This window comes from Euphorbia lathyris, chromosome 3, assembly GCF_963576675.1.
Source record: "Euphorbia lathyris chromosome 3, ddEupLath1.1, whole genome shotgun sequence".
NCBI lineage: Eukaryota > Viridiplantae > Streptophyta > Magnoliopsida > Malpighiales > Euphorbiaceae > Euphorbia > Euphorbia lathyris.
The window spans coordinates 86,186,887-86,199,290 of record NC_088912.1 but is presented as its reverse complement, the minus strand read 5'-3'; the positions used below and the strand labels follow the sequence as shown (position 1 = coordinate 86,199,290).

At 34.0% G+C, this 12,404-nt stretch overlaps 1 protein-coding gene across 1 annotated transcript; it reads left to right on the top strand.

Moving 5' to 3' along the window:
• Positions 1–11,478: 11,478 nt before the first annotated feature.
• Positions 11,479–12,056, top strand: LOC136224339 (uncharacterized). The gene has a single exon (XM_066012654.1). It carries the CDS (start codon positions 11,507–11,509, stop codon positions 11,882–11,884), a length of 378 nt encoding a protein of 125 aa, XP_065868726.1. The 5' UTR covers positions 11,479–11,506; the 3' UTR covers positions 11,885–12,056.
• Positions 12,057–12,404: the final 348 nt, after the last annotated feature.

The following is a 12,404-nucleotide window of genomic DNA, read 5'->3' as shown; positions in this document are numbered from 1 at the left end:
TTAAACATTTAACATCATTTACATTTTATAAATTTCCAAACAAGATTAATTTTTAACTTTCATTTTCACTTCCCTTTTCCCTTTCCTTTTCATTACGTGCTTTAATTTTCACCTCCGTTAATTTCCAAACTTCCAAGCAAAGACTAAGGGGGTGTTTGGTTGCTCATTTTCTTGTTGCTGCTTGCCTTTTCACTTCAAAATGGAGAGTTTTAGGTGTTTGGCTAATGACCTTCTATGCCTTTTACACTTGAAAATCAGCATTAGGTGTTTGGTTAGTGACCTATTGTTTGACTTTTACACCTGAAAAGCAGTGTTTTACAAAAGCATAGAATCTCTGCTTTTTAGAAAAACAGATTTTTTCAACGGCAAACAGTAAACACCAATAAAAAAACAATAAATCCTAACAGCAAACAATAGATAAAATAAACGAGTCCTAAGATGTTATTTTTAATTCGGTGGAAGTGGTATTGTAGATGCTCTAACATTTTAATTCAAATTTTAATTCTTTAAAGGGATGCTTAAAAGAAAAGTTGTATTTTCTTCGGAAATGACAATCCCACCTCGAATAGGGTGTAGATGAAGTCGTTAAGCTTCTGTTGCTATCTGAAATTTGGACCATCCATTTAAATGAAACCAATAGCTACTTCAGTTCTTCACATGGCTATTAGCAGCAACGTGATATATTCATGTGATGCCTGATAAAATTTCAATCAGGAACCCAAATACATATATTTATATATAATTACGGATATATATATATATATATATATATATTTACGGAATTATTAATGGAAAATACTACAAATTTGTTATTTTTGGATTTTGATTTCGTCATGTCCTACGTGAAATATTCGATTGATTTACCATTAAAAAAATGCATGAATAATATATAAATGTTTTCATCACATGAGATATTAATTAATCCAAGATAATAATAAAAATATTTGATCTTTGTCATGTTAATAACTCAACTGCACAATTCAGAATAAACTGTTAAAAATAAAATTAAACCAGCAATTCAAATTTGTTGTCAGTTATTTTCAGGTTAGTTGAATATGAGGTCATCCATAATTGTTATATTAATAAATTTATTAAAATATCCTTAAAAAAATTAAAAGGGAATAAGATCGACGATATTGCAAAACATGATATCTATTTTTTTTTCTTTGTAATGAATGATCTTTTGTTCCTTAATTCAAGGATATATATAGTCAACAATACTAAAATATATTCCTTGGCATAAATATATTTTTCATAAAAAATAGTTATTTGGTAACGCTAAGAAATTAAAAATTACTTAATGAAAAAAAGAAATTAAATTTTACATAGTACCATGAACGGGTAGAGAGTTGAAATCCTCTAGAATTGGTGGAGTTATATGCCTCCCAGCCATTAATTACAAAATGAATTGATGAGATTTGATTGATCAAATAAATGACTAATTAAATATTAAAATTTATCAATTAAATCTCATCTTTTAATGTTGCAATTAATAGTTGAGATTACAACTCCACCAATCCTAGAGGTTTTTCAACTCTAGAGGATCCCTGACATTATACAAACTATGTTTTAGGCAAAAAAAAAAAAATATCCTATGATCCTAATTATTTCAATTTTGATGGATTGTACTCCCCACTGATAATTTATTTTTTTAGAATATAAAGTCAGTTACTTATTAAATTACAGTAGTTTTTTAATGAATTAAATTACAATAATTAGTTATAAAAATTTAATTCAGTTAAAAAATGTTACATGTTTAAAATTAATTTTTTTTATATAGTTTGTCCAATTTTTTAATTTGAGGATTCTCCTCCAATTAAAATTTGTTATGTATGCTGAGTTTCGAACTCGAAATCTAAGTTAAAAAAACTTATAACAATTCTACTAATTTGTTTAAAAATTGATGTCAAATTCATTTTTTTATCACATAAAAATCATATTATTTTAAAGGAATAAGGTGTAAAAATGCCCCCAACGTTTACAGTCAGGAGCAATTTTACTTCTGACATTTAAAATTGTGTAATTTCACCCCTAATATTGGCAGTCATGAGCAATTTTACCTCTAACATTTAAAATGGTGTAATTTTATCCCTAATATTGACAGCCAAAAGCAATTTACTCCTAATATTGGCAGTCATGAGCAATTTTACCTCTAATATTTAAAATGGTGTAATTTTATCTCTAACATTGACAGCCAAAAGCAATTTTACCCCTAATGTTGTCAAGTTGGGTTAATTTGAGAAATAATTTATTAAACTATCTTCTAGATCATAAATATTGTCATCTACACTTCATACATTGGTCATTTTATCACTCATTAATAAGAGGTCATAAACATATAATTATACGTGAAAAAAAATAAAAAATAAAAAAATATATTGTCTATTGTACGATTTCAACAAAAAAAAAATTCAATTTTTTTACCGAATTTATAAATATTAATCTCAAATTCTATTATTAAATCACACAAAATATGAAATCTTTTTTTAGACGAACTGATATGTAATTGATACAGAATAATGAATAAAATATTTATGTTTTATAATAATATCTGAAATTTATCCGATTTCCTAATGTTAAAGGTAAAATTATATTTGACGGCTAATATTAGGATAAAACTAGTTGAAAACCCGTGCGATGCACGGGGTATGAAACTTTTATATAATTTAGATAAATAAATAAATTGACATATTTACTTTTAAATAATTTTGTATCATGCTATGAAAAAATTTATATTATGTATATTTGAAATTAATATATATATTTTTAATAATAATTTAAATGAAATTAATTTTAAAAATAATTGACTACTTTTTTTATAGAATTTTAACTAAAGATGAATGATTTATTTATTTTTACAAAATTCAATGATTTGTACCTTTTAGGAATACAGTGCATAGTTCGGGTAAAACGGCAAGATTGGAGGAACAGCCTCCAGGCTGGAATCTTAATTGATCTGCCTTGGGCTCCCGTTACCAGTTGTCTATCTGATTATGAAGATTATCATCTGGAACTGTTTTGGTGCCGGTGGCACTAATTTTCAGAGAACTTTGAGGCACATGGTGAAAGTTCACAAACCTGACATTGTTGGCCTTCTTGAGACTCGGATCCCGGGTTCTCGGGCGCTTGGTATAGGAAAGTAGATGGGTTTCAATAGGTGCGAAATTGTGGAAGCGGAGGGATTTAGTGGAGGAGTCTGGATTTTCTGGGATGAAGCCCAGGTTCAAATTAATGTAAAGGAAAAGAACTACCAATTCATTCACTGTGCTGTTGCTATGAGAGTCGGAGAATGGAAGGATCAGTTTTTCGACCTTACTGCAGTTTACGTGAGACCGCAGCTTGTGCATAAAAGGAAATTTTTTGAGGATACAAGCCAGCTTAGCAGGCACACTACGGGTCCCTGGCTCCTTTGCGGGGACTTCAACTGTATTAAGGATGGAAGTGAGAAGCAGGGAGGGTCGATCAGAACGCTGAATAGGTGCAAACCCTTTATCTCTTGGATAAACGAGCTTGAACTGGTGGATTTGGGGTATGAGGGACCTAAGTTTATGTGGTAAAGGGGCTACACACCGAGAACCCGTGTAGCCTGCAGAATCGATAGGGGAATGTGTAATTCTGAATGGCGGACCCGGTTTCCTTGTGCGACTGTGAGAAATCTGCCGAGATCTCAGTCAGATCATACCCCGATTTTGATTGATGTTTGTAGGAATGCTCACCGTCCTAAAAGCCCTTTTCGTTTTATGAATGCCTGGCTAGAAGGCACTGCGTTGAAGGACTTGATTAGTCAAAACTGGAGTGACACGGCTCCTCTCGGGAATGCTCTTAGCAACTTGGCGGATAGGCTTACCGACTGGCACAAGACGGACTTTGGTAACCTGTTTAGCCGGAAAAGGAGAGCTTATGCATGTCTGGGAGGGATTCAGAAGAAGTTGGCCAGTCAATGTACTAATGGGATGCTCCGTCTTGAGAATAAAGTTAGGCAGGAGCTTAATACCATTCTTAATCAAGAAGAACTTTTCTGGGCACAGCGTTCTCGAGTGCAGTGGCTCAAGGAGGGTGACAGAAATACCAAGTTCTTCCACTTATCAACTGTAATTAGAAACCGTAGAAACTGGAAGATGGGGTTGCGTAGCAATGAAGGAAATTGGATCTGGGATGCACGGGTTCAGCGCAATATGGCTGACAACTTCTTCATCCAGTTGTATTCCGATGATATGCCAAACAGGATCCCAATACATACTGCTCACAGTTTTCCTGAGATCAATAGTTTGAATTACGCTGAGCTGAACCAACCGTTTACATCGGAGGATGTGAAGGAAGCTCTCCAGAGTATGGCTCCCTGGAAAGCTCCTGGACCGGATGGGTTCCAAGCAGGGTTCTTCCAACGGTTTTGGGAGACTGTGGGAGCGAGCACTAAGGATTGTGTTCTCCGTGGCCTTAACTACAGGGTTCTCGAGGAGGGGATGAACAACACTCTTATCTCTCTTATCCTAAAAGTTAAGGATCCGGAGAGCCTCACTCAGTTCAGACCGATCAGCCTATGCAATGTAAGCTATAAGCTTATTACAAAGTGCATCACCAACAAGCTCAAAACTATATTACCTGAGGTTGTTGGCCCTATGCAGAGCAGTTTTGTCCCGGGGCGTCAGATTTCAGATAATGTGGTGCTTATGCAGGAAACTATCTTCTCATTCCAACGTACAAATAATAAGAAGAAGCAAATGCTTTTGAAGCTGGACCTTGAAAAGGCATATGATCGTATTAACTAGAATTTCTTACAGGATACCCTGAACAGGCTGGGTCTTCCCCCAGGGCTTATCTCTGTGATCATGAGCTGTGTCACTACGCCGACTATGCATGTCCTTTGGAACGGAGAGAAAGGAGAGGGATTTAAACCGTCCAGGGGTCTTAGACAAGGGGACCCGCTGTCCCCCTATCTTTTTGTTCTGTGTCTTGAACGTCTGAACCATCTTATTCAGGATGCGGTTGATGCAGGGGAGTGGGTTCCTGTCACTCTCTCTAAGAATGGGCCCAAACTTTCGCATTGCTTTTTCGCCGATGACATTGTCTTAATGTCTGAAGCCTCCGAGAAGCAAGCGGAGGTCATTAAAAACATCCTGGGATTATTTTGTGATGGATCGGGTCAAAGGGTAAGCCTTGAAAAATCGTGTTGCTTCTTCTCTAATGGCGTTCAAGACCAGCTTGAGAAGCAGGTAACAGCGGCTCTGGGGATCAGAAGCACTAGGAATCTTGGGAAGTACTTAGGCATTTATCTGGCTCATGAGAGGATAAATAAGCATTCTTTTGATTATGTGATTGATAGAGTCCAGAATCGTCTCAGTGGTTGGAAAGAGAAGAGTCTGTCACTAGCAGGGAGAACGACGTTGGTCAAGGCTGTGCTATCCGCGCTACCTATTTATTCAATGCAAACCTCGGTTTTTCCAGTAAGTGTGAGTAAACGTCTGGATAGTATCAACAGAAGCTTTATCTGGGGAAATGAGACTAGTAGGAAAAAGACTCATCTGGTTAGGTGGGAGGTGGTGTGCAAAGCCAAGGACCAAGGGGGTCTCGGTATTCGTCGGATTAGAGAAGCCAACCTTGCGAATATAGCAAAGTTAGGCTGGAGGATGCTTACTGAACAGGACTGCGTGTGGACCCAAGTGCTCAAAGGTATATACGGGGGTAAGAAGGATGGGTTTGATATGTTCAGAAGGCGGAACCCACAGAGTGCAGTTTGGAAAGGAATTATTCTCGGGACGGATATCCTGAAAAAAGGAATCAACCGTATAGTAAGAAATGGGAGGGATACTTGCTTCTGGCTGGATAGTTGGCTTCAAGCTGGTCAGCTAATTGATAGAGTCCTTATCCCTTTGACTGAGGAAGAACAGGGTAAGAAAGTTGCGGAGTACTAGATTGAAGGTCACAGGTGGGATTGGGGCAGTTTATATGTTGTGCTGCCTCAAGATGATCTCTATAAACTTGCTTCGATGGTCCTATTCAGTAATGGCGACATCAGGGATGGCTGGAGTTGGGAACTAAGTAAATCTGGCAATTTCTCGACGAGAACGGCCTATGCGCTTCAATTGAATCAAACTGGCAATACGGCAACGAATTGGTCTGCTGCGGAATGGAAGTGTATCTGGGAAACTAAGGTAACTGAGAGAATTAGAATGTTTCTCTGGACCATGGGGCATGAAGCTGTACTGACTAACGCTGAACGGGTTCGGAGACATATCAGCAGCAAAGATAAATGTGGAAATTGCGGAGCCAGGGAAGATTTAATTCACCTTCTTCGGGATTGTGGGGAAGCTAGGAGAGTATGGACTTTCTTTATCCCTATGAATCGACATGAAGAATTCTTCTTCGGGGATGTTAAACCGTGGATGCTGTGTAACCTGCAGGATAAAGGGAAGTGGAATGGAATCTCTTGGGCGACTGTCTTTAGTACCTGCTGCTGGTTATTATGGAAGTGGAGGAATGAAATAGTTTTTGAAGGAACTGGTCGGGGGCTGATGGAAAAGATTGATGGAGTTATCCGCTTGGCGTCGGAGCAAGCTGAGGCGGTGAGGACTGGTCGGAATACGAGTATTGCTCCACCTCATACGACGGATCGTTTGGTTCAGTGGCTGCCACCGGAGGAGGGCTGGATTAAGTTCAATTGTGATGGGGCGCGCAGCAACAGCACAGGTCGTGCGACTTGTGGAGGGATTGCTCGGGACAGAAACGGAGACTGGTTAGGGGGTTTCTTCTGTAGTTTGGGAATCTGCTCCGTGGACCTGTCGGAGATATGGGGTATCTATTATGGCTTGGAGCTTGCTGGGAGAAAGGGATGGAAGAAGGTAATTTTTGAGATTGATTCTCAGTTAACGGTGGACCTTCTCAGGAGGAAAGGAAATCGGGTTCATCGGTATGATTGGCTGCTTGAAGAGTGTCGGAAACAGATTGGTTTGAATCAGGATGTCAAAGTTGTTCATATCCTTCGCGAAGGGAATAGAGCAGCGGATTTTATGGCAAATTTCGCAGGAGATAGAAGTTTAGGGTATCACGAGTGTGAGAATCCCCCTGCAGGCTTAGTGGACATCATTGATACGGACAGATCTGGTTCAGGCATCCTCAGGAGAGCTCAGAACTTAGAGTAGTTTTGTTTCGCTTGTTTTCGGGGCCTAGGCCCTTCCTTCTGTTAAAAAAAAAGAATTTTAATACATTTTCATATTACAAATATTCTGTGAACCAATAATAATAAAATAGCAGATTAATTAAGAAATATATTAGAATATAATAAAAAACCAAAATTGAATTAAACTATAATTAAAATTAAATATTATATTTACGATACAAAAGAATTACAATATAGGTTAAACAAAAATTGAATTAAACTACAATTAAAATTAAATATTATATCTACGATACAAAAGAATTACAATCTATGTTAAAATAGAAGCAACATCAATATATTATTCTATAAACTATTACAATCAATACTTTTCTAATGTTGCATATGAAGAAATTTTATCAATTCAATATGTTACATATAAAAAAATAAAATTCGTAAGAATTAATCACAAATTCATCTTGATGATAATTATTTTGGTTGATGGAATTTCATGATCATCAAGTATTCGAATTCAATTATTCATTCTGCTACAATAACCCAATATATCTAATTGAATCAGTTTAAGATGATGATTTCTCCTATTTTCATCTCGTAATATCTCATCAAAACATTCGATCAATTTGTTCTTCATTCTTTCACTATATAGAATATCATCCATACTCGCAGATATCACTTATTTGACTTCATTAATATTTTCTAATAATGATATATTCTTGAATTTTGTAAGTAAGAAAACCAAACAAAAGAATTGAAAAAAAAAATGAAGGGACGAAAAAGATAATTAGGAGAGAACCATCTTCCTCTCGGGTTTTTTTTTTTTTTTGAAAATAAGAGAGAATGTCGAGACATAAGCGTATAAAGAGGGGAGTGAAAATATTTTTTGCCCATTCATTAAACATTTTAAATTTTTCTTAATGAAGTATTAAGTCCATAAATTAATTTTAGTTAAATAGAATTAAATCGCAATTGTAACCACTCAGTACAAAAAAAAAAACGTTTTATATTAATATGTGAAATTAATTAGGGTAAATTCCAAAAACAACCTCTGTGGTTTCATGTTGTTCACAAAAAACCCCTGTGGTTTGTTTTTACCAAAAAAAAGGACCGTGTTATACGCCGTTACACGAAATAAGGAAAACGACTTAACAGTGTTAAATCTGATGACGTGGCAAGCGGTAAAACTGTCCGAATTAAAATAAAAAAATAAAAAAAAACAAAATAATAAAATTAAAATTAAAGTAGATAAAAAAAATTCACCTTCTTCTTCCACCATCTTCTTCTTCTCCTTATTCTTCCACCATTTTCTTCTTCTTCTTCTTCTTCTCTTTTTCTTCTTTTTCTTCTTCTTCCACCATTTTCTTCTTCTTCTTCTATCTTTTTCTTCTTCATGGACGGAATCTGGAAATTTCCAGATTTCTGGAAATTCCTAATTCCGTCCATCCATGCCGATTCCCTTCTTCGTCGCCACCATTCCCTTCTTCGTCGCCACCAATCTCTTAGTTTAGATGAATAGGCGAAACTCATTGGTAAAATGTTTTGCCGTTTTCTTCCGCTTAATACGTCGTCGGTTTGGTGTCCATGGATGATGGTTGAGAGTTCTCGAACTGATGAAGCTGCCGTATGAATTGAAGCTCGAGCTCTTGCTGGTCCCTGTTCTAGCTCATCTTCTCTGCTGGGTTTCACGATTTTCTTCTGTCAAAAATTAATACACATCACATTTCAAAATCAAAGGATTATAAAGATTGCTCTAAATGAAATAATGAGAGATGGAATTCAAATTCAATATCATAAAAATTCAAACGGTTTCCAACTTTTTGAAAACTAATAAACGATTTCTTTTTAATCCAAACGGTTCTAGATCGAGAGAAAACTGTCCAGAAATCAGGAAATCTCCGGAATCTGTTTCATCAGAATTAAAAAAAAATAGAAGAAGAGAGAGAGGAGGAGGAAGAAGAAGAAAAGAAAGGAGGAAGAGGAAGGAGACGAAGAATGGAAGAAGAAGGAGAGAAGGAAGAAGAAGGAGAAGAACATCCATGGAAGAAGAAGGAGAGAGAAGGGAGAGAGAGAAAGAAAAAAAAAATTTGATTTTCCATTTTTACCCCTTGCCACGTCATCAGATTTAACACTGTTAAGTCATTTTCCTTATTTCGTGTAACGGCGTATAACACGGTCTTTTTTTTTGGTAAAAACAAACCACATGGGTTTTTTTTTTGAATTACATGAAACCACAGGGGTTGTTTTTGGAATTTACCCAATTAATTTTATTAATTAGAATCATTATGCTCAACATTCGAGAATTTGAAGAGATTCAAATAATAATATTTTTTTAATTAATATTTTTCAATAATTTCTCCTATGATCATATTTCATTTTCATCTGTTAAAAACTCTTGAAATACTAACAATATTGTACGAACCATAATATAATAGTTAAAAATTATATAAGCCAATGTTGCAAAAGCAATTATCTCAATATCCATAATTAATGTACATTTTTAGGATTTTGAGCATCAAAATTTATTTTTATTTACCTTGATCTTGAATTCGTATCTAGCATAATCCACATTCTTCAAGAATAAACATCTTATCAAGCGTATTAGACGCTTACAATCTCCTTGTCTAGAAAATTGGGAAAAAATAACTTCTTGATAATAATAATAATAATAATAATAATAATAATAATAATAATAATATAACATAATTTATATTGAAATAAACTTCATTGTAAGTATAATATTCCAATTTCTCTTTAATATTTTTTTTAATATGTCTCAAATTTCAATGAACAACTATCGTGTGAAACTTTATATCTATTTGTACCAAAATGCATAAAAATAAAAAAATACAATCCATATCAATTAGCTAAACTCAAACTAAAAAAATGAGTGGATTTCAACATGTTCCGAATTAGAAAAACTAATCTAACTTCAATTAAAACTAAAAATTGAGTTCATAAAAAGCTGAAAATCTAAATTTTAGTTAGAGTTAACAATCAAAACGATAACACCTAGGAACATATACTAAAAAAGAATGCAAATATACAAAATCTTTATTTTAGTCATTTTGAAAAATAAATAAATAAAAAAGAAAACATGGATAAGGTAGCGAGAGGTATGGAATCTGGATAACGACAGAAATGGAATTTCATCTCTGAAAGATGAAACTATAACAACAATTGTTTAATAAAAATAAAACAACAACACAATTGAGAAAGCCAAAATTGAGTTCATATAAAGCCGAAAATCTAAATTTTAGTTAAGAGTTAGCAATCGAAACGATAACACCTAGCAACATATACTAAAAAAGAATACAAATTTACAAAATCTTTATTTTAGTCATTTAAAAAAAAAGACAAATAAAAAAGAAAACATGGATAAGGTAGCGAGAGGTATGGAACCTAGGTAACGACAGAAATGAAATTTCATCTCTGAAAAATGAAACTATAACAACTATTGTTTAATAAAAAGAAAACAACAACACAATTGAGAACAAAAATAACTACCACATGAAAAAAAATTGAATAATTACTTTGAGAAACATAATAATTTCTTCTAATTTTTGTGTTTTTCGGTTTTAGTTGTTCATGCATCTTCTATTTCTGTCGGATTTCTTCAATTGAAGCTATCAGTTTGGAAAAAAAAGACAAATAAAAAAGAAAATATGGATAAGATAGCGAGAGGTATAGAACCTGGGTAATAACAGAAATGAATCTGAAAGGTGAAACTATAACAACTATTGTTTAATAAAAATAAAACAACAACATAATTGAGAACAAAATAACTACAACATATGAAAAAATCGAATATTTACCTTCAGAAATATAATACTATCTATCGTGACCAATGAATATAATGGTGGAATACTATCTATCATGCTTTATATAGAAGTTTATTTGTGACTTTTGGATTTCCTTTGCTTTGTGTTTTTTCATTTTCCCGTAACTCTTGCTTTCTTTTATTATTTTAATTAATAGGCTAGTAATTATTTAATATATTATAAATATAAATTTGTTATTTTTAATTAATTAAATATTTATTTTTAATTAATTAAATATTTTTAATCTGATTTTTTACTACATTGACAACTCATCAAAAAGACCTCTAAAACACTTCTTCTCATTTGTCTTTGCTTCCGTAATTATATACAGTATAGATTATACAATTTTAAATATTAAAGGTACATTTATCCTATTTTAAAGGGTAAGTTGACTAGCAGGTAACTTTTTGAGTGCAGTTAATGTAGCAATAAGTTTTTTTTTTTTTTTTTTAAATCCCATGCGCATTTTAGCCCAGACACCAAAAGATGCCTTTGTCTGTATATAGTCAACTTTCATCTCTCAATATAAATATAAAAAAACTACTCCTCTTTCCCACATCTCTCTCTCATAACTCAAATGGCTGTTCCCGACGAAACCCCAAAACAAAACACAACCACCACATTCCGATGTCCATCTCGCCGGAGAATCTCCCTACGTCGGCGAAAACTGCCGGTCCTCCGGCTAGGCGGGGGGGATAAAAAGGCAAGAAGAGGGTATTTTATAGTGAGAATACTGAAAAAGATGAGATTAAGATGGGTGAAATTGCAATATTCAAGTATGTTAAGGAGGCTAAAACAGTATTACAGTAATTTAATAAAGGATGTAATAGAAGGTGGATCTAGTTTTGAATCTTATCAACAAAGGCTTGTAATGGAGGCTAGTATTGCTGTTCCTGTTATGGGTTTCTCTTTCGCCCCTTCCATGGCTGCTTATGATCGTCCTCGGTACTTGTAATTTTTTCTTAATCAGGTTCTTAATTTGTTATAATACAATTGATATATCAATGGATTTTGTAACGAAATCAAGTGAAAAAGATTATAAATGTATTAATGTTGTTATTTATGGTCTATTTTTCTGTTTAATTAGTGAAGAAAGTTTCTGGTTTATGTAAATTTTTTTGTCTGTTTCTTTTAAATCTTTATTCCAGATTAATTAAATACAGTTAACTTTCATTGATGTGAAATGAGAAGTAATTCTGGTAAAATGTGTTTTGGATTATGCTTTTTTTTTGTAATCTTCGCATTGATTGATTCGAAATTTGGGAATGGAACAAGTTTCAGAAAGAAGAAGTAGAACTCTCTCAGGATTCCCATTTGCGTTTGAATTTCATCCCAACACGATAGTGAATCTCCGAACAATTTCTCCACGGAATGTGGATGAGTAATTTTGATAATTGTATATCCTTAGGTAGGGTCACAAGATAGTGGAGTTTTTTCTGAGTCTATGTATAAAACAATACCAAAGGTTAGAGATG

Bases quoted from the DNA above. Each gene is read 5' to 3' on its own strand.
- LOC136224339 (XM_066012654.1), top strand. From the start codon at position 11,507: ATGGCTGTTCCCGACGAAACCCCAAAACAAAACACAACCACCACATTC.